This window comes from Tenrec ecaudatus, chromosome 10 (genome assembly GCF_050624435.1).
Source record: "Tenrec ecaudatus isolate mTenEca1 chromosome 10, mTenEca1.hap1, whole genome shotgun sequence".
Taxonomy (NCBI): Eukaryota; Metazoa; Chordata; class Mammalia; order Afrosoricida; family Tenrecidae; genus Tenrec; species Tenrec ecaudatus.
In genome coordinates, this window is record NC_134539.1 from 96,841,321 (window position 1) to 96,861,881 (window position 20,561).

Here is a 20,561-nt window from a genome sequence, read left to right on the forward strand (position 1 = left end):
ACCAGGTCCACAGTTCGAAACCACCAACCATGCCAAGGTAGGAAAATAAGGCTTTCTACTTCCCGTAAAAAAACAAAACAAAACATTCTCAGAAAAGAAATTCTCAGAAACTCACAGGGCTGCTGGGCTGGCACTGACTTGATGATGGCGAGCTTGGTTCGGGTTTTCTTCCTGCTGTTTTCATCTTCATGTTATCCTTTAGGGGAGCACCTGAAAGGTGTTGCCCTGGGCAGATGTTGTAAAATGTAGAGATGTTTCAGAATGACACATGAAGTTTTCATCTTGGAGATTCTGTAGTAATCACCAAGGAGCCCCTGGTTGGTGGAAACAGTTAGTATGCTCCCATGTTAGACCCAAAGTTGCCGTTTCAAGTTCACCCAGTGGTGCCTTGAAAGAAAGGCCCAGTGAGCTACTAAAAACAAAGAAAGAAAGAAAGCCATTGAAAACCTCATGGAACACAATCCTAACTGGACACACACGGGTCAGAATTAACTCCATGGCAACAGGTTTTATAATCAGAACATGAAAGAGTTCCTAGGTTAAACATGGTTCAGTCATTATGAGGTAGGCTGACTTGTATGGTTGATACTGTAATGATTGGTAAAATTCACTGGTAATTCTCTTTGAATCTCTCAGCTTCTGTTGATTCATCGAGAGTCCTAATAAAATTAGTCACGCAGTAAGTTTTAACCTAGGAATGCTGTCACTGTTGTTATGGAAACCGACATTAAAAATTGTGGGCTGAGGAAGAAAAACAATGGATGCTAAACATCAGTAAAATACATGAAAAAAGTAACTTGCTTTTTATCCAGAATTTTTTTAGGCTTGACACCTGGACCCAGTCTGAGATTAATAAGATCGCAGGCTGATCATTAATAATTTTTCTTAGAAACTCTGGACACAACAAATTGCAAATTCTTGGAAACATCATTTTCATCTGGAGACATTCACATCAATGCCACCATTGTCGAGCTACAGGCAGGGCTCCATGGAGATTCTAGGCAGTCGTGACAGGCGACACATGTAGCCAGACAAAATTGATGGTCCTTGCTGAGAATCCCTATCTGTTGAGATGGCTTGCTCCAGCTAGACAAATGGGACACGTACAGAAGTCTTGGCCTGAGCTAGTCTTAAGAGAAGCCATCTGTTGAGTTCATCGCAGGGTGGCTAGATAGACTGGGGTGTAGAGGGTGGGTGGAGATGCTGGGGAGGTGAGCAGAAACACTTAGCACTCACGATGATACCCAGGAGCCTTGGTGCCATAGTGGTTCTGGGTTGGACCGTGAACTGCAAGGTCAGTAGGTTGAGACCACCACCCGCTCCTTAGGAGAAAGGTGGGGAGTTCTACTCCCGAAAGAGTTGCAGTCTCAGGAACTCATGGGAGCAGTCTCTGCCCTGTCCTACAGGGTCACCATGTATCGGCCTTGACTTTATAGTAGCTTTTCCCCCCTTTGTTTGTTTTGTTTTTGTGATCCCTAGGGGCATTGAGTGCCCTGTAAGTCTGGTCAGTGGAGGTGGTTGCCACTGGTGGGGGTTTCTTTAAGCGCATCTTTCGTGTGTTTCTTTGAAAGCATGAAGCATTGTCTGTGGTTTTAGTGTTCTGATATTGAGGACTAGAGGTCCTGGGACACACTGTCAGATTTGGAGCCGGATGGGATCTTGTTGTTAGCTCCAACTCCTCGGTCTTGTGCCATCTTCATGATCCTTGGTCTGCTGCCATTCATCATTCATCATTGCAGCCTCTGCATATTTTGAGCTCATCTTCAGCACTATATTGGGCAGGAGGCAGTTGCAATCCATAAGACTTTCATTGGCGAATTTTCCGAGGTAGATTGCTGGGCTTTTCATCCTAGGCTGTCTTAGTCTGGGAGTCCTGCTTGAAACCTGTCCACAATGAGTGGCCTTTGTACTATTTGAAGTATCAGTGGCATAGCTTTCAGCCTCATAGCAACCTGCAAGCCACCACAGTTGGACAACCTGTCAGATGAGTGGTAGAGATGAGATCCTAGCGGTTTCCGATGGAAGAAACAGAAGCTTAGGCATTTGCAGGGATCATGCCTTTCTCAAGATGATGGGTAGAGGCAATATTCAGACTGGGCTGCCTCCGATGGGTATGCTAATATTTCACCTTGGGTCTTCAGCTGTATGTATGAGTGTGCTGCTACTTGGAGCCACGTGTTTCTTTTTATTCTTTGCATAAAATAGGGTAGGAAGCTTGCCCTGTGATGCCAGGCCTGACCAAATGAAATATGCTCTATATGCTTTACTAATTTTTAAATTAAACCTACATTTGTCCAAGAAGAAGAAAAAAATTATTTTTATGGTTCTGTGGAATCGAGTTTTCAAAGAATTCATTTGTGTGGATTTTTTCCTTTTGTGGCCCATGGGCCAGTGTCCACTTAAATTTTATGTCTCTGGAGTTTAGTGGAAAGCTGTATCCCACTTTGAGTGTGTACTGCCATCTGTTGGGAACTTATATAACTATGAATCTTAAGGAGCAAGCCTGATCCCATTAACACCAGAGACCCCACGGGACATGTGTGTCCCACTAACTGTATCTAAAGAATACTTGATGCATTTGAATTATGGTGCTGGCAAAGAATATTGAAAGTACCATGGAATTCCCAAAGAACAAACAGGTCTGTCTTAGAAGAAGTGCAACCAAAATGTTATTTAGAAGAAAGGATTGCAAGATTTCATCTCGCCTAATTTGGACATGTTGTCGGGAGAGACTAGTCCCTGGAAAAGGGAAAGTAGAACATGTTAGTCTGGGTAATTTAGAGAAACAAATCCACAGAAACTCATGCATAAGGGAGAATTTTATATAAAGGGTAAGTGCACATCAAGAATACATCCCAACCCAGTGCTGCCCAAGCCCACAAGTCCAACATTAACCCATATGTCTGACACCAATCCACAAAGTCCTCCTCCATCTCACAAAACACGCACTATAATGCCAACTGCAGGAGGAAAGCCAATCAGTGAATGTGTAAGCGTCTCAGCGCTGGCAGGGGTCTCCACGCGGCTGCTCCAGCACCCAGGGTTGCACTGGGGTAGATCTATGCGGCTTCTCCTTGGGGATGTCTTGCAGTAAGTGAGCCTTGCCAGCTGAAGCAGGGAACTGACTAAGGCAGCTGCAGCCTGGTTCCACCATCAGAGAGCAAGTGACCCAAGGATTAGAAAGGATAGGCTCACCAAGCCATTTATCTCTCCGCCCTTCAATTAAGCCCACATGCGTTTATTGGCCAGGTTGGCACAATAAACTAACTACCTGATAGAGTGACAACAAAGAAAAGGACAGTGGCTACAATGATGGCATGGCAGTTACATCATCTCCTGTCAACTTGCGATGGGGTGGGAGTCTAGCCTGTCAACCAGGTTATAGCCAGTGAAGCCTCTGTGTGGGCACGGCCTTCTCCTGAGGATTCTGGGAACTCCTGTAGTCCTCCCTGGATACAGGAGACACTCTCTCTGCTTTGTCTCCCTGCGAGACATTCCTGTTGACAAGCCACATGGAGCTATGCTGATGGCAGCCACAGCCTTGGGGCTGGAGGAGCCACGTGGAGACCCACGCTAGCACTCAGATGCTTCCACTGCCACTGGATCCACAAGACTTTCTACCCACTGGCCTGTGATCGTCCTGCACTCAGCGTCATTGCATGTGTTGCATGAGTTTGAAGAGGAATTTACAAGCTAGTATCGGGCATAAGGGCTAATATTGGACTTATGGACTCGATCCAGACCGGGCTGGCATTTTTCTTAATGTACAATTGCTCTTTGATCTGAAGTTCTCTCTTACCCACGTGTGAGTATCTGGATTCATTTCTCTAGTCTAGCCAGACTACCACAGATGGACTCCAACATAGAACAATGGTGAGGGTGGAGCGGGACCAGCCAGTGTTTCATTCTGTTGTGCACAGGGTCGCTCGCGATGAGTCAGAACTGACTCGACAGCACCTAACAACAACAATAACCTTTTTGTCATTGTTTTTGTTTCATTCAAAATGCCTTCTATTACTGAAAACGTATTTTTTCAACAAAATGTTCAAAGCAGAAATAATTCAGATGTGACGGGATCGCCCATTGGGAAGTTTGTTTGTTTGTCATCCTCCTCATAGCATCAAGGCTTATGGATGTCCACAGCCTCGTGCCTTGACACAAGCCACCAGCGGCACAGGGACTCGTGTAGTGCCGGGGCTCTGGTGATTCAGTGGTAGAATGTTCACGAGACCCTCTGTCAATAGAAACTGGAGCATTGCTAGGATGCTCACCAGGTTTCAGCAGCACTGCTAGACTGAGGCGGATTAGGAAGAAAGGGTTGCAGTCTAGTTCTGTAAGCCAGCCAGTGAAACCCCACCGATCACAAGTGGTCCGATCTGCCGTTGATCATGAAGATGGTGTGGTACTTGGCAGTGTTTCCTTTCATTACATGTGGGTCACCATAAGTAAGGGGTCTATTCAATGACAGCTAACAATGACAGCAAGTGTAATGTTATGTTAGGTGTCCCTGACCAAGAAAGAGTTCTAATTTTGCAGACAAGTCGTGTCGGCACATTAATAACACTGAACATAAGATTTAACAGTTGAGTTTTGAAAACAAACAAATGGTTGTTAAGCATTGTAAAAATTGACTCTAATACAAAGAATATCATTTCAGGAATAGAATGTTCTATTTCCAATCAGAGGAAAAGCCTCGTTCTCTGTGTAGTGATGATGACTGTGCCGTACAGGATAGCTACACAATGGCGCTCAGCAGGTTCAAGTTATAGGAACTTATGTTTTCTTTCTTGGTCTTCTATAGAAAGACAGATCCACTGGAGCAAGCATGCGGAGCTCAGCCAAACCCTGGAACCCCGTGGTCAAAGCTGGGAGTCAGGGCACTGACCGTGTGCGGCCCCTCCCGGCTGCTACTTCCGGCATGAAGAGCTCCAAATCTTCAACCTCATTGGCTTTTGAGTCCCGACTCAGCAAGGTATGCACCAACATGTACCGAGCGGTGCTGTCAGGCCCTCGGTAACTTCCTGGGGTTATTGGTTACTGGATTAAAGAGTGAAATAAGCAAACGTAGTGGCTTCTCAAGGAAGGGAAGGAGGCACCCACCGGTGCTTAAGAACCAGCACATATTGACCCAAAGAAATGGACAAAAAGGGGTAGTAGCAGAGGTACTCTGGCACAGAGAAAGGAAATCTGCAAAATATGTACCAAATCCAGGGCCTCTGCCTTAGATTAGGAGTCCCTGTGAGGTGCAAGTGGTTGACATGTTCAGTTACTGAAAGGTAGGTTTGAGGCGATCTACTCCTGAGAAATGAGCCCTTGAAAACTGGATGGAGAAACATCCCGATGTAATCAAAATGTGGTGGTTGCATGCAGAAATGAGGTCCTAATATGAGTACACAGATAAACCTTGGAAACATGCTGAGTGAAACAAACCGATCATAAAGTGACAAATATTATATGATCACATGTATACGAAATAACAAGAATCGGCAAATAAATAGAAACCAAGTGGTTATCAGAGGAAGGGGATAAGGAAGAGCCACTTTGGGGAAGAAATGCATTTTTATGATGATGGAAATTTGGCGACGATTATGGGTGCTGGTTGCACAGTACGATTAAGGTCATTGGCATAACTAGTGTCCGCCAGGAAAACATGGAATTCGCAGATGTGTTCTATCTAGTTTTACAACATCCCCCAAAGAGAGAGCAACCCATGTGGAATGCGGTCTACTCTGACTGGAGCGTAGTGTGAGCGTGAGCGGAAGTGGGCTCCACAGGAGCTGGTTGACGTTGGCTTGGCCTTGGACTACTGTGAGGATACTGAAGTCAGAGCCCTGCCCCAGCTGTCCACCGAATGAGTCAGGATCTCCAGTGACCCTCACGTCGCTGAAACACCAGTCACTGAGGCTTTGTGCTTCTCTCTCTCTCGAGAGCTCGTAACAGCCTCCTCCCCCTCTCCCCCACCCCCAAGGCTTTCTTCTCTGTCGCAGGCAGCACCTTTACTGTCTCCTCTTTGGCTCTGCCCCGTGTGCTCAGTGGGTTGTTACATAATTTCATGTCAGCTTGACGATATATAAAAGTGTAGGGTTGGTATTCAACTGGTATTCAACCTACCCATCAGATCACAGCCTGATGGCGCCTCCTTGTGGGCGTGGCCTTCTCATAAGGAGCCCCCTGGGAAACCCGCCCCCCCACCCTCGTTCTCTGTCTTCACCTTTCTGCTGGCCGACCAGAGCCACCATCATTGGAGCCACAAGATTTTGCAACCACTGGCCTGTGATTTTCCCGCGTTCTGCATCCTTGCCTGTGACTGCGTGAGTCTGAAGAGGGATTTATAGACTATTATCGGACTCATGGACTTGAGTTGGTCTGGGCTGGGATGTTTTATCGATATATAATTACTTCTTGATATAAAACTCTTTCTTACCCATATATGAGTGTCACTGGATTTGTTTCTCTAGGCAACCCGGCCTAACACTCTCGGTTTCTAACATTGGTGGACCTGGGACTGGTCCTCACCTTTTTTCTAGCTATACTCATTCTTGAGATCAGAGGTTTGTGTGCGTCACGCCCCACACCTTCTTTACTATCCGAAGGAGAAATCCATAGGTAAGACAACCCGCTTACCCATCATTTAGGGGTCGGTGCGTGTTGCTATGATGCTAAGCCGGTTTTTACAAAACTTCTAGACTAGGAGAAACCAGGAGGAAAATCTTGATGATTTGCTTCCAAAAATTAGCCAGTGAAAGCCCTAGGGATCACAATGGCTTCATCTACAGCTCATGGTGGGGGTGGCACAGGACCAGACAGCAATTTGTTCTGTTTTGCAAGACGTCACCATGAGTCAGGCAGCCTTGGCAGTAGCTAGCGAGAAAAGTAATATGTAATTTAAAAATACACAGTGCCCTGTGCTGGTGGTGATGGGGGTTATCGATTGTCAAGTTGGTTCTGACCCATAGCAACCCCATGGACAACAGTTCTACTGGATCCTCACTATCATTGCTATGTTTGCACCCATTGTTGCAGCCCCACTGGGTCATCACATCGCATTGAAGGATTTCCTTTTTTCCACGGCCCTTACGCTTTATCAAGCATGATGCTCTTTTTCCAGGGCCTGATCCCTCTTAATAACATGTCCAGAGTACATGAGACAAAGTTTTGCCATTTTGCTTCTAATGTCTTCCTCCAGCAAGAAAGGTTTTCTTCCTTCCTTCCTTTCTTCCTTGAATATAAAACCCACTACTGTCCACTTGGTTCTGATTTATAACGACCGTACAGGACCGAGTACAACTGCATCGTAGAGTGTCCGTGGCTGTGAGTCTTTAAAGAAGCAGTCTGCCATATATTTCTCCCATGTAACAGTGAGTTGGGGCTTTGTTTAATCCTGGTGACAACCAAAAATACCCCCCACACACACACACAAATTTCCATCTTGGTTCTTGAGGGATAGCAGTGTCCCACTTGAGAATAGTTCTTCCTGTGCTTTTAAGTCTATTTTTCAGTATTATGTATGGATGACTTCCAAATTTCTCTCTCCAGCCACATTCTTCTAGAGCTGTAAACCCACCTGTCTATATAACATCACCCCTTAGATATTTACAAAGTCGTGTCAAATGTAACATGTCCAGAACTTAATCTTAGTTCCTCCCTGCACCTTCCTCTCCTGAATATGCCTGTCAGAGTTGATAACTGTACCCCTTCCTGTTGCTCAGGTCAGAGGCTGGAGCTTCGTCCTTGACCTTCTTCTTCTCACATCCTCAGCCATCAGCAGTCACTCCTACCATAAAAACACCCTCAAATCCACTCCATTTTCACCACCTCTTCTCTGAGCACTTAGGTCAGACCAGCATCCCATCCATCCTTGCGCTAGTTTCCTCCATAGCCTCCCTCCTTTAAAAATGGTTGGCCCCTGCCTTCTGCTCTGAGCAGAAGCTGAAGCATCTTTTGAAAACACGTCAAGTCATTTCTCTGCTTGCAGTGGTCCATTGGTGCAGAATGAAAAGCAAAGTCTTCTCATTGTTCCCCAATGCCTGCCCAGGCCCGCTCTCTCCTTGCTAGCTTTATTACCCTCCTTTCTGCCCTGGCTTCCTGGGCTTCATCCCCCCAATGCCAGGTACACACCCGTAGCCCCGTGTTTCCGGCTTCAAATCCCTAGAACCCCCATCCTTCTTCCAACCCTCCTGATGTAGTTAAAGTTTACTGTGCCAACCTGGCCGATAAACACATGTGGGGGCTAAGTGAGCTTAGTGAGGCTTAGTGAGCCTCGCCTTTTGAGTACTTGGGTCTCGGACCAGGGTGCAGCTGCCTTAGCCAGTTCCCTGCTTCAGCTGGCAAGCCTCACTTCCTGGAAGACATCCCCGAGGAGAAGCCCCATGGACCTACCCTGATGCAGCCCTGGGTGCTAGAGCAGCCGTGTGGAGACCCCTGCCAGCGCTGAGATGCTTACACATTCACTGACTTGGCTTTCCTCCTGCAGTTGGCATCATAGTGTGTGTTTTGCAAGATGGAGGAGGACTTTGTGGATTGGGTTAATGTTGGACTTGTGGGCTTGGGCAGCACTGGGTTGGGATGTTTTCTTGATGCGCACTTAACCTTTATATAAAACTCTCTCATACATGAGTTTCTGTGGATTTGTTTCTCTGAAGTTCCCAGACTAACACACCTCCTGGCTCTAACACCAGCTTTTTCACTTCAAGTCTGTGCTCACATGACATGCTAGCAGAGAGGCTTCCCCTGCCAATAAAACACTCCCGTAGCCTCCTTCCTAACCCTACTGTCTCCTCAGCACTGATTATCCTCAAGTTCCCCTGCTTATTGGCTATTTTCCCAAGACTAGAAGGTAAGCCTTATGAGGACATATTATTTTAATTTTTTTTGAATCATACAACTTTTCCCTGGCAGTTGCTGTTGAGCCAACTTCCACTCATGGGCACCTCATGTATTACAGAACAAAGTGTTGCTTGGTGTTATGCCACCATTGGCATCTTTGATACATTTGAGGTCATTGTTTTAGCTACTGTATCACTGTCTCTCATGAAGGGTTTTCTGGTTAAGCCAGGGTTTCTGAGGTCAACAAATCAAAACCGTGCCATCCTTGCTTCTGGTTGTCTTCCTCCTATGCACGATGCGTTCATCCTTCTGCAAACCCGTGGCATCGCCAGTCTTCTTCACCGCTCCGCAGTTCAGGTGCATCTGTTCATCTGTCTTCTTCATTGTCCACTGTTGACATGCAAGTGGAAAGGTCATGTCTTGGACAAGCACACATTGGTCTTCAAAACAGCATCATATAATTTTTTTTAAGTTTTTTTTATTAAAAGAGCATTTCCTGGGGACACTTACAGCTCTTATAACAATCCATGCAGCAATTGTATCAAGCATATTTGTACATGTTGCCATCATTATTTTCTAAACATTTACTTTCTATTTAAGTCCTTGATACCAGCTCCTCTTTTTTCCCTAAGTCATAGGATCTTAGTCTTTGCTTTCAAGATTCCCTTCGCTTAGCCTATAACTGAAAGGAAGACACTTTGTATTACTTTTATTTTTTGCTATTTGAATGCCCTGCTTTTCCTTGGGCAAATGAGGAGAAGGATCAGCATATTGCCTTCATTGCCCCTTTTAGACCATTGTCTCTTTTTGTACAGTTTCTGCTTTTTCAGTGTTTGCCAGATGCTCCCCATTCTCATTGTGTTTATCAAGTGATATTCAGGATCCACTTGGGTCCATTTTCTTCACCCCATTATCTAGTATCCAGTTGGCCTAATACCTTTCTCGTACCAATATCTTTCTCTCTTGCTTCTTCAGCTTGCTCTGTATTGAGTCCTTTAGTCCACAAATATACGAGGTGTCACTTCTGCCCTGGAACAAATTACATTAACTCCTCTTCCTTGCTATCTCTTTACATTATTGCTGTCTTTTCCCTTTTGCTCCTAAATGTTTTAAAAAAGAAATCTGTGTGCAGTTTCTTCTTTTACTCTCATTAACTCTTTAATGCCTTACCTGTCTTATTTCTGTTCCCAGCACTTCATGCAGTCAGAAGACCCAACCTAAAACCAAATCCACTTCCCTCAAGTTGATTCAGACTCATAGCAACCCTGTAGGACAGTGAACTACCCCATTGGGGTTTCTAAGGCTTTGTAAATCTTTAAGGAACCAGATTGTTTTATCTTTCTCTCCTGGACCAGTGGATGTGTTCAAACTACTGACCTTGTGGTAAGCAGCCCAATCAATACTTCACCCACAGTACCACCTGGGGTCCTTTCAGAAGATTCTATGTCCATGAATCCAGGCATGTTTACAGCCGTTACCTTCCTCACTCTCCATGCAGTATGTCTTGCTCCCCTTTGAACCTATGTTCTTTTTCCTTACAACTTTTAAGAGGTAAAATATGACTACGAAAAGTGTCTACTTCACCGTGAAAAATGAAACAAGAAGCGGTCACCAGGGGGTCACTCTCCCCCCTGGGAAGCCCCATGTGATTCCGAAGAGAACGGCGCTCCCATAAAGTTTTCCAGAGCTGACTTCGTTCCTCCCAGGAGTACTGTATTCCTACGCAAATAAAAGGTGTGGTATACGTCTTGGTGTACTACGTAACCTCCATGTGTTACTTTTTCATGGGGGTGACTTCAATTTTTTCCTGGTCCAGTGGATCCAATGCTAAGTCTTAGTCTTGTTGCTGGTTGACATGGAGGTTTGGTTCCTCGCAAAGACCTTCACAAGCCTACACTCGAGATTCTAAAGCAGCGGCTCTTCTGGCAGGATTCCTGCTGTGTTCTTCAAGCAACTTTCTCCAAATGCAGAATGAAGTCACGTTTTCCGTCCTGGAAACAGCCCTTGCTAGAGTGGCTGGCCCGAGCCCAGGAGGTGTGAGGGTCTTCTCACCAAGGCTGGAGAGGCCACTCACGTGGGTGAGGCCAGTACACTGTAACTACATGTATCTTGTCATGTGGGATGGCTGCCAATGATTGTGCTTGGGCCATTTGAATCTCCTGCCTTCTTGGATGACATGGGGCTGGTGGGAGAGTCATAGATAGATACAGAGGGATTGCAAGTCCCTTGCTCAGACAAGATGAGACTAATTTGTCATCTGGAAGCCCCAAGGATTGGGGCAGTGCTCACCTGCACCCACCCCCATCCTGCTACCAACTTCAAGTGGGACACAGCCTCATAAACAGCCCTCCTTTTGACATCCCCCTATGCATTTCCAGTGCAGTGTACATGGGCTCAGGTCAGCTACAAGGAACTGCACTGCTCCCCAGCTAGGCCAAGAACTGCCCCAAAGTAAACACATAGGTTCAGTTGCTGATCTTCTGCTTCTGGCGTACTACTAGCACTTGACCAGGACTTGTGCCTTTATATTCAACTATGATTAAAAGTAGCATTTTGGGACTGTTGGGCAAGGGTGCATGAGCTCAAAATTCACTTCTGGAAATTTCATGAGATATGAATGGGCTTATTGTATCAGAGCTTTTAAACATAATTTAGTCATTTCCACCCATCATATGTGCCTGCACATGATTTATGTGGATGTGCTATTTTCTAGGAAGTTAAAGGAGAGCCTTTAGCTCCTGTAAAGATTTACAGCCCAGGAAATCCAAAGGGGCAGTTCTACTTTGTCTGATAGGGTCGCTATAAGACTTGACAGCAATGGTATGTGTGTGTGTGTGGGGGGGGGTAGTACATCTGAGAGACATATTTAAACTTTAAATTAATATATACATTTTACTGATAATTGGCCACTAGAGCTTCTGGAATATTTTGAATACTTTGAACTAATTGAATTAGTTTTCAAGACAGTTTAAAATAAAAAGTCTGAAGCCCGGGCATGTTATTAAAGGATAATGAGATATTGGCCATCGACAGGAAAGTGGTTTTTGGTTTTTTAGAAAGGGTCAGCGAAACACAAATAGTTGCATTAGACACTCCCAGTTCTCATTGTTGATCCGTAGGGTCTCCAGGTGTAATTCTGTAGAAAAGAGTGACAGGTCTGAGCGAAGTGACTGTGCCTGCACCTTCCTGATCCTTGGCTTTCCCTTGCTTATAGTCTCTTCCTTTGACGCGCTCTCCTTCCTACCTGTCGTGTGGTAGAGGAAGAGGATTGGAAATACAGAGAACAGGACAAAAATAGGAGATGGAAGTAGAAAAGCATGTACAGTAGATTTTTTTCTTCAACATGTTATTGTGAAAATTTTACAGGCATACAGAAAAGTTGAAAGAACTAAAACAGTGATCATTCATATACTACAGTGAGCGTCTTAGTATATTTGCTTTCGAATCGATAGATAAATAGGGTGTGGTAGTTATGGATGATAACAACTAGACACTCCTGGCTAGGGGTGGAGTCAACCTGTCAATCAAGTTGCAGCCTGATGGCACCTCCTTGATGTCATAAGCCTTTTGGGATAAGAATGTGAGGCACTGGAGATGATCTCTCTCTCTCTCTCTCTCTCTCTCTCTCTATCTCTCTCCCACTTTGCTGAAGGAGTGATGAAAGTACAAAGCAGAGACTAAGACTCTAGGAAGGTACAGGTTACTGTCCAAATCTCTCTGTGCCTCTCCTCCTACCTGTTATTCGGGTAGCAAAGAACAGGAAGAAAAAACAGCAAGCATTCTTATAAAGCCCAGGTTATGAGTTAGGACTCTTGATTGAAAATGACAAAATATGGACTTGCACTAACTTGGACAGGAAAGAAATAGATTGAAAGGATTCTGAGGTTCCCATGTTACTGTGGGAAGGACAAAGATACAAGACTGGGCTTCAGAGATGCCAAGGACAGGGACTTGAACACTGCCAGGACTCTGTCTCTCTTCTCCACTTTGACCTGACCCTCTATTTTCTGTCTCTGCTAACACCTGGTTGCCTTTAGCATGTGATATGAGACATGGCTATGCCAGGCCCATGCTTTTCCCAGACAGGACTTCTTTGCTTACTTATTACATTTTTTTTAAAAAATCGAATAACAAGCAAGACTTGGAAAAGCTTCTGCTCCCTTAGGCTTGAGTCCTGTATTGCCTCTGGACCAATCAGCTACGGCCAATTATATTATGTGGAATTGGAGCACTGTGGTGGGGCAGCCTGCTTCAGGGCCCCCGTGGAGGGAAAGCCGTGGTGCAGAAAGCAGAGTCAAATAGTCTAGCCATGAGTTGCTGTATGGTGCAACGGTAAACAAGTTCTGCTGCCAACCAAAAGGTTAGCTATTCAAATCCACCCTGAGGTGCCTTGAAAGAAAGGCCAAGAGATCTACTTCTAAAATATCAACCATTGACAACCCCATGAAGCCCACGTCTATCTACTCTGACACACACAGGGTAGCCATGAATTGAACTTAATAGCAGACAAGAGCATAGACTAGGCATGGTCTACCAACGAGTCTTGGGGAATCCTGTCATTCTTGAGGGATGTTCTTAAAGTGCACTGTCCAAGATGGCATTCACTAGCTGCATGTAGCAGTTGAAGCCTTGAGATGTCACCAGTCAGAATTAGGTTGTGCTGTAAGTATGAAGTCTATACTAGATTTTGAAGAATGAAGACCAAATCAGAACTTGAAATATCTTGTTGATACATTGTATACTAGTTACATGTTGACATGATCACGTTTGGGATGCATGGCATTAAATGAAATATATTATTAAAACTAATTTTAGTATTTTGTTTTATTATAAAATTATTAACAATAGGTAAGTTATATATGAGAGGGCTTCAAAAAATTCATGGAAAGTCCATTACCTTCTCATTTCATTTTTTCATGAATTCTTTGATGCATCCTACCTAGCACATGGCTCATATGCTAATACCAACTTTAAATTAGATAGCTTGCTCACATTACTTTCCCCGCCAACAGTGCTTCTCTAAACCGTTGGCTTCCCAAGCATGGTCTCTGGGAACTTGTGAAAACTGCAAATTCCCAGACCCTTTTTAGCTGCAGTTGAGTTGGGCCCTGATTCATGGTAACCCCATGTGTAATAGACAGAAATGTTGCCAAATCCCATAAACCAATTAACCAATAAAGATTGGTTAATTCACATCAGACCCTTGGGGGCCATAGGGGTTTCACTGGCTGATGTTCAGATCATCAGGCTTCTCTTCTTAGTCTGTCTCAGTTCATGTTCATCTGAAATCTGCTCCACATAACAACGCATACACTTCCACTAACAGACAAATGGTGGCCTTGTGTCAGGTAAATTATCCTGGACTCAAGCTCAGGTCTTCCTCATGGGAGGTGAATTTTATCAGTAAGCCACCATTGTTCCCAGACCCAGAAAACCAGAAATTCTTGGTACAAGGTGGCCAGGGAAAACAGCAGTCTGACTTTTCAATAAGTCCTCCACGTGACTCTGATGCCTGATCTAGTTTGAGAACTCCCACACCAACCATAACGTTATCTACCATCAGAGACTGGATTCCGTGTGATGATTTCAGAGCCTTGAAGTTTTGCCCAATCACCGTGGAATTGAGAGGAATTTATTAGCTACTTTAATCTGTGAACCACTTAAACTTTTTCCTTTTGTCAACTTTCATACGTGCAGGTGCTTGGCAGCTTAAATATCAGGGAAGCCATTGGTGAAATTTCTGATTAAACACATCAAAGCAACGCTGGAATGCATATATTCATAGGGATCATCAGTAGCCAACCAAAAATCACAAGTGGTGCTAAATCCTTATTCAGTGACCAGGAAAAGAAGCCAGCAATGCAGCCATGAATAGAGAAAGAACAAGAATTAGTAACTTAGACTAGTGGCTTCCTGGTTTGTTTGTTTTTTGATGTTGCGTCCAAAAAATAGTGATACAGTAAGAGTAGCTTCAGCTGTGTGCTCTGGAGGCAGGTCGGATCGGGTGCCCTGCCTCTTGGGAGAGCTTCTAAGCGAGGCAACTTTTTCCAGTGAAGGAACCCCTTGTGGATGGCACAGGGCCCATGCAGCACACCCACTGCTCCCCCAACTCTCCACTTCATGGGGTGAGAGGGCGCCCTGTTACTTGCTTTTTCACCTCACATTCTTTTTCTTGTGAACTGCCGCTGAGTCCTTTCCAATGGGACCTTCTGGATGACGGAACTCACTGGTACCGTCTCACGCAATCTTCGTGTCCCGGTGTGACATTTGAATCCATCGTTGTGGCCGTTATGTCACCGCATCTCAGTAGAAGGGTCTCTGCTTCCTCAAGTACGATGTCATTTTCTAGCAGTTGGTCCAAAGTACACACGGTGAAGTCTCACCTTCCTGACTTCTCAGGAACTTCCTGATTGCGTTTATTCTAAGACTGATCTGATCGTACTTCTGACATGCCATATGACATCTGTTAGTCTTTGCCAATATCACAGTTGGAATGCATCAGTTCTTCTGTCGTCCTCTTTTTATTATCCAACTTGGGAATTCAAAGGCAATCGAAAAGATCCTGGAGTGGATCAGACACACCCTGTGATTCACAGCCCATAGCACGTCTCATTTATCCTACCACCTCGTAAGGGCAGTGTCAGAGCTATCTGTAGTACAGACTGAGGGCCTCGCGTCAGAGACGAGGCCACGTCAAAACAAAACCAAGAAGCAGCAACAGAAGTTGAGTGTGAACGGCAAAATAAAACTCAAAAACACGCTTCAGAGCTAGGATTATATGTACAACTAAATGTAACGAAGTTTCAAAGGGCAGCTTTGGTTTACTGTGCATGTGTGCTGTTCTGTGCTAAGGAATTTTATACGGTTTGTTTCCAAGTCCCATAACCCAGGTAAAGCATGCTATCCCTACCTGTGTCTGGTATGTCATTGGCAGGCACACCATAAAATTGTACTGATTGTGTTGTTGACTGACTAGGTCAGAAGGAGAACCTGAGGTTTAATGATTTGTTTAATGTTCTACTGTGCCCTCTGGAAAGGAGGCATGGTAATGTAATGGGCTATGCATAAGGCTGCTAGCCACAAGGTCAGCAGTTCAAATCCACTAGCTGTTCAGTGGGTGAAGGGTGAGGTTTTCTACTCCTGGAAGATTTACAACCTCAGAAACCCACAGGGGCAGTTCTGTCTGTCCACAGGGTCACTAGAAGTTCAAATTGACTCAGTGTCTATGCGTTTGGTTTGATTGGGACCCCCTGGAGCTCACAAGATATTGCTTTAATCTTCTCCTAAGACACGATTCTCCTCTTTACTTTAACTTAATTTGGTCTGCTCCAGATAACAGTGTTGTTCTTAAGGTGCCTGTGGTGGTTACATAATCTGGTGTCAATTTGAAAGGATTATGAGCGAAGGGGTGGAGTCTTGCCTGTCAATCAAGATATAACCAATGAGGCCTCTGTGTGGGCATGGCCTTCTCCTGAGAATTCTGGGAAACACTGTATTTCCTCCTTGGAGGCAGGAGACACCCCTCTCTCACTGCTCACCCCCTGGGAGACATTGCAGCTGACAAGACACATGGAACTATGCTAGCGCCCAGAGCTGGAGAAGCCACATGGACCTACCCTGATGCAACCAGACCTCTGAAGCCAGAGAAGCCAAGTTGAGTACCCTGCCAGCGCTGAGATGCTTACAACACCACTGGATCCAAAGACTTTCTACCCACTGGCCTGTGATCATCCTGCATTCAGGGTCATTGCATGTGTTTCGTGAGTCTGAAGAGGACTTTATAGATTGGTATCAAATATATGGGATAATATGGACTTATGGGCTTAGAATGGACTGGGTTGGGCTGCTTTCGTAATGTACAATTACCTTTAATATAAAGCTGTATTATACACACATGAGTTTCTATAGATTTGTTTCTCTAGTCCACCCAGACTAACACACTGCCATCACCTCACGATGGTTCCAATCCTTAGTGATCCTGTGGACAACAGAGCAATGCACAACCCGGTCCTGGGCCATCTTTACAATTGTCCTTTTTCAGTTATTTTATTTTCATCTCTAATCCCTAACAGTTACAGATTTCTGTGTGGGGAGGTCAGGGCTCTCCAGCACTGAAGTCCTCTGGAAATTTCCATTAAGACTGCAAATATATTAAGCTATAATTGCGGCTCAATTCAGTGCACAGTAAGGGTCCAAGTATGCATTTTACACTTTGCCATGGCCATTCCACCCCTGGAAACTTTCAGCAAGCCCATCCCACCCACTCACCACTTTCTGCCAGATCTTTTTTGGGGGCTCATACAACTCTTATCACAACCCATCCATCCATCCATTGTGTCAAGCACCTTTGTACATTTGTTGCCATCGTCATTCTCAAAACATTTGCTTTATGCTTGAACCTTTGGTATCAGGTCCTCATTTCCCCCCTCCCTCATGAATCTGTGATAATTTAGAAATTATTATTATTTTATCATATCTTACAATATCCAACATCTCCTTTCACCCACTTTTCTGTTGTCATCCCCCAGGGAAGAGGCTATATGTAGATCTTTTTAATTGGTTCCCCCTTTCCACCCCACCCTCCCTCCACTTTCCCAGTATCACCACTGTCATCACTGGTCCTGAAGGGATCACCTGTCCGGGATTCCCTGTGTTTCCAGTTCCTATCTGTACTAGTGTACATCCTTTGGTCAAACCAGATTTGTAAGGTAGAATTGGGATCATGATAGTGGGGTGGGGGAGAGCATTTAAGAACTAGAGGAAAGTTGTATGTTTCATCGTTGCTACACTGCACCCTGACTGGCTGGTCTCCTTCCTGCGACCCTTCTCTAAGGGAGTGTCCAGTTCCCTACAGATGGGTCCTGGGTCCACAATCTACACTCCCTCTCATTCACAATGATTTGATTTTTTGTTCTTTGATGCCTGATACCTGATCCCTTCGACACCTTGTGATCACACAGGCTGGTGTGCTTCTTCCATGTGGGCTTTGTTGCTTCTGAGCTAAATGGCTGCTTCTTTACCTTTAAGCCTTTAAGACCCCAGATGCTATATCTTTTGATAGCTGGGCTCCATCAGCTTTCTTCACTACATTTGCTTATGCACCTGCTTTGTCTTCAGATATTGTGTCAAGAAGGTGAGCATCATGGAATGCCAGTTTAATAGAACAAAGTGTTCTTTCATTGAGGGAGTACTTGAGTGGAGGCCAAATGACCATCTGCTACCTTAATACTAAACCTATAAACATATGCACATAGATCTATTTCCCCATCCTCCTATATAAATATATTTACTACAATTGTTCTTATGGTTGAGCCCACTTTTATAGCTACTGTGTCAATTCATTTTAATTGATAGTCTTCCTCTTGTTCACTGCTCTGCAGTTTCACCAAGCATGCTATCCTTCTCTAGGGATTGGTCTCTCTTGACATCATGTCCAAAGGACGTGAGACAAAGTCTTGCCATCCTTGCCTCTAAGGAACGTTCTGGTTGTACTTCCTCCAAGACAGGTTTGTTTTGTTGTTGTTGTTTGGCAGTCCATGGTACTTTAAATATGCTTCACCAGCACCATAATTCAAACATATCAATTCTTCTTTAATCTCCCCTGTTCAATGTCCAACTTGCACGTGCACATGAGGCTATTGAAAATACCATGGCTTGGGTCATGTGCACCTTAGTCCTCAAAGTAACATCCATGTTTATCAACACTTTAAAGAGGCCCTGTGCAGCAGATTTACCCAATGCAATGTGTCATTTGACCTCTTGACTGCTGCTTCAATAACAAGAGGGGAAGAAACCGAAGTCCAGAGAGGTGAAGTGATTTGCCCATGACCACAGAGCCAGTGACTAGCAGAGCTTAGATTCAACCCAATGTAGTCAGGGTTTAGAGCTCATGTTTTTGGCCACAAGTCTATGTTGCCTGGCCAATGTGTTCATCATGTCAACCTTGTTCCTTACTTTTGCTTTTGTGGCCATGGGAGTGGGGAATTTGGCTCCTAACTGAAGAAGTTCACACTGTCATTCAATCCCGCAGTCCTGTGGAAATATTATAGGCCTTGGAAACACAGCTTAAATCCCAGCTCTGCCTCACCCATATCGTCTTAAGCAAGTTATTTAATATGTTTCCTCATGTACAAAATCAAAGGGTTGTGGTTCGAATGAAACAATCAGGATCTAGAAAAACCTACAAGGGCCTGGCACCTGCTGAGCTTCCATAATCAGTTCTCATCCATTGACCTGTGCTCGGAATTCTCTCTTTGAACTTCAAAAGAGGTGATCTTCCCTATCTTCAAGATACAAATGGAATTTCTTAATTCTGTCATTTCTTATTTAGGCTGGTCACCTCCTCCAATACCTACTGTCTCTCTTGCCCCCAGTCATTCCCCACTGTTCCTTACTCAGGAAGGTGTCTCTCTTACAGACAAATCGTTGGATTGATAACACATTAGTTCCCCCACCCCCACTCCCTCAACTCCATAAGTCCACATTCCTTATCATTGTACTCATGACAATGGAGAGGACTTTGCCATTCTCCCTCCCCAGTTCTCTTACCACGGGACAGTTACTACACCTACTTCTCAACCCTTTACCCGGATACCAGATCCCCTCTAGTTTGTCCTTTCTCTCTGAGGTCTTCTCCCGATTCCTCTCTTCTTTTTCGATGCTTCCCTGGTCTTTTATTTTTGTGCCAGGTCAGCACTGTCACCACATGTGATTAGCTCAGAGACGGCAATACATTCATACTATATGCAGAGTACACATGTGGGCCTTGCATACTGAATGCATCTGCCCCAGGCTCCCCAAGACCTCCCTCTTCAAAGTTAGTTCCCTTGTCTTCCTGCTCCCTCCTCTCTGGGACTCAAATCTGTGGTGGGAGATGCACTTCATTTAAAAAAAATAATTTTATTAGTGGCTCATACAACTCCTATCACAATCCATACATACATCAATTGTGTAAAGCACATTTGTACATTCATTGCTCTCATCATTCTCAAAACATTTGCTCTCCACCCAAGCCCCTGGCATCAGCTCCTCATTTTTCCCCTACCTCCCCACTACCCCTTCCCTCATGAACCCTTGATAATTTATAAATTATTATTTTGTCATATTTTGCTCTGTCATACGTCTCCCTTCCCCCACTTTCCTGTTGTATGTCTCCCAGGGAGGAGGTCACATGTAGATCTTTGAAGTCGGTTCCCCCTTTCCAACCCACCCCCCCATCTCCTCCCAGTATCGCCACTCACACCACTGGTCCTGAGGGGATCATCCACCCTGGCTTCCCTGTGTTTCCAGTTCCCATATGTACCAGTGTGCATCCTCTGATCTAGTCAGACTTGCAAGGTGGGATTCGGATCATGACAGTGGGTGGGGGGTGGGGGGAGAGAGGAAGCATTTAGGAACTAGAGGAAAGTTGTATTTTTCATCGTTGCTACATCACACACTGACTGTCTCGTCTCCTCCCCAAGACCCTTCTGTAAGGGGATGTCCAGTGGCCTACAAATGGGCTTTGGGTCTCTACTCCGTACTCCCCACCCCCCATTCACTATGCTAAGATTTTTTTCTGGTGATGCTCTTACCTGATCCCTTCGACACCTCATGATCACACAGGCTGGTGTGCTTCTTCCATGTGGGCTTTGTTGCTCCTGAGCTAGATGGCTGCTTGTTTACCTTCAGGCTTTTAAGACCCCAGACACTATATCTTTTGATAGCTGGGCACCATCAGCTTTCTTCATCGCATT

General features: G+C 44.9%; 1 protein-coding gene across 3 annotated transcripts in view; it reads left to right on the top strand.

The window, feature by feature from the left end:
* Window positions 1-4,810: 4,810 nt before the first annotated feature.
* SPECC1 (sperm antigen with calponin homology and coiled-coil domains 1) overlaps window positions 4,811-20,561 on the top strand; it is a 286,549-nt gene continuing 270,798 nt past the window's right edge. For all 3 annotated transcript variants that reach the window (XM_075561007.1, XM_075561008.1, XM_075561010.1), the window contains exon 1: window positions 4,811-4,972. In XM_075561007.1, coding sequence (XP_075417122.1) covers window positions 4,826-4,972 — 147 coding nt within the window. In that variant the 5' untranslated portion in view covers window positions 4,811-4,825. The remainder of the gene's footprint in view (window positions 4,973-20,561) is intronic.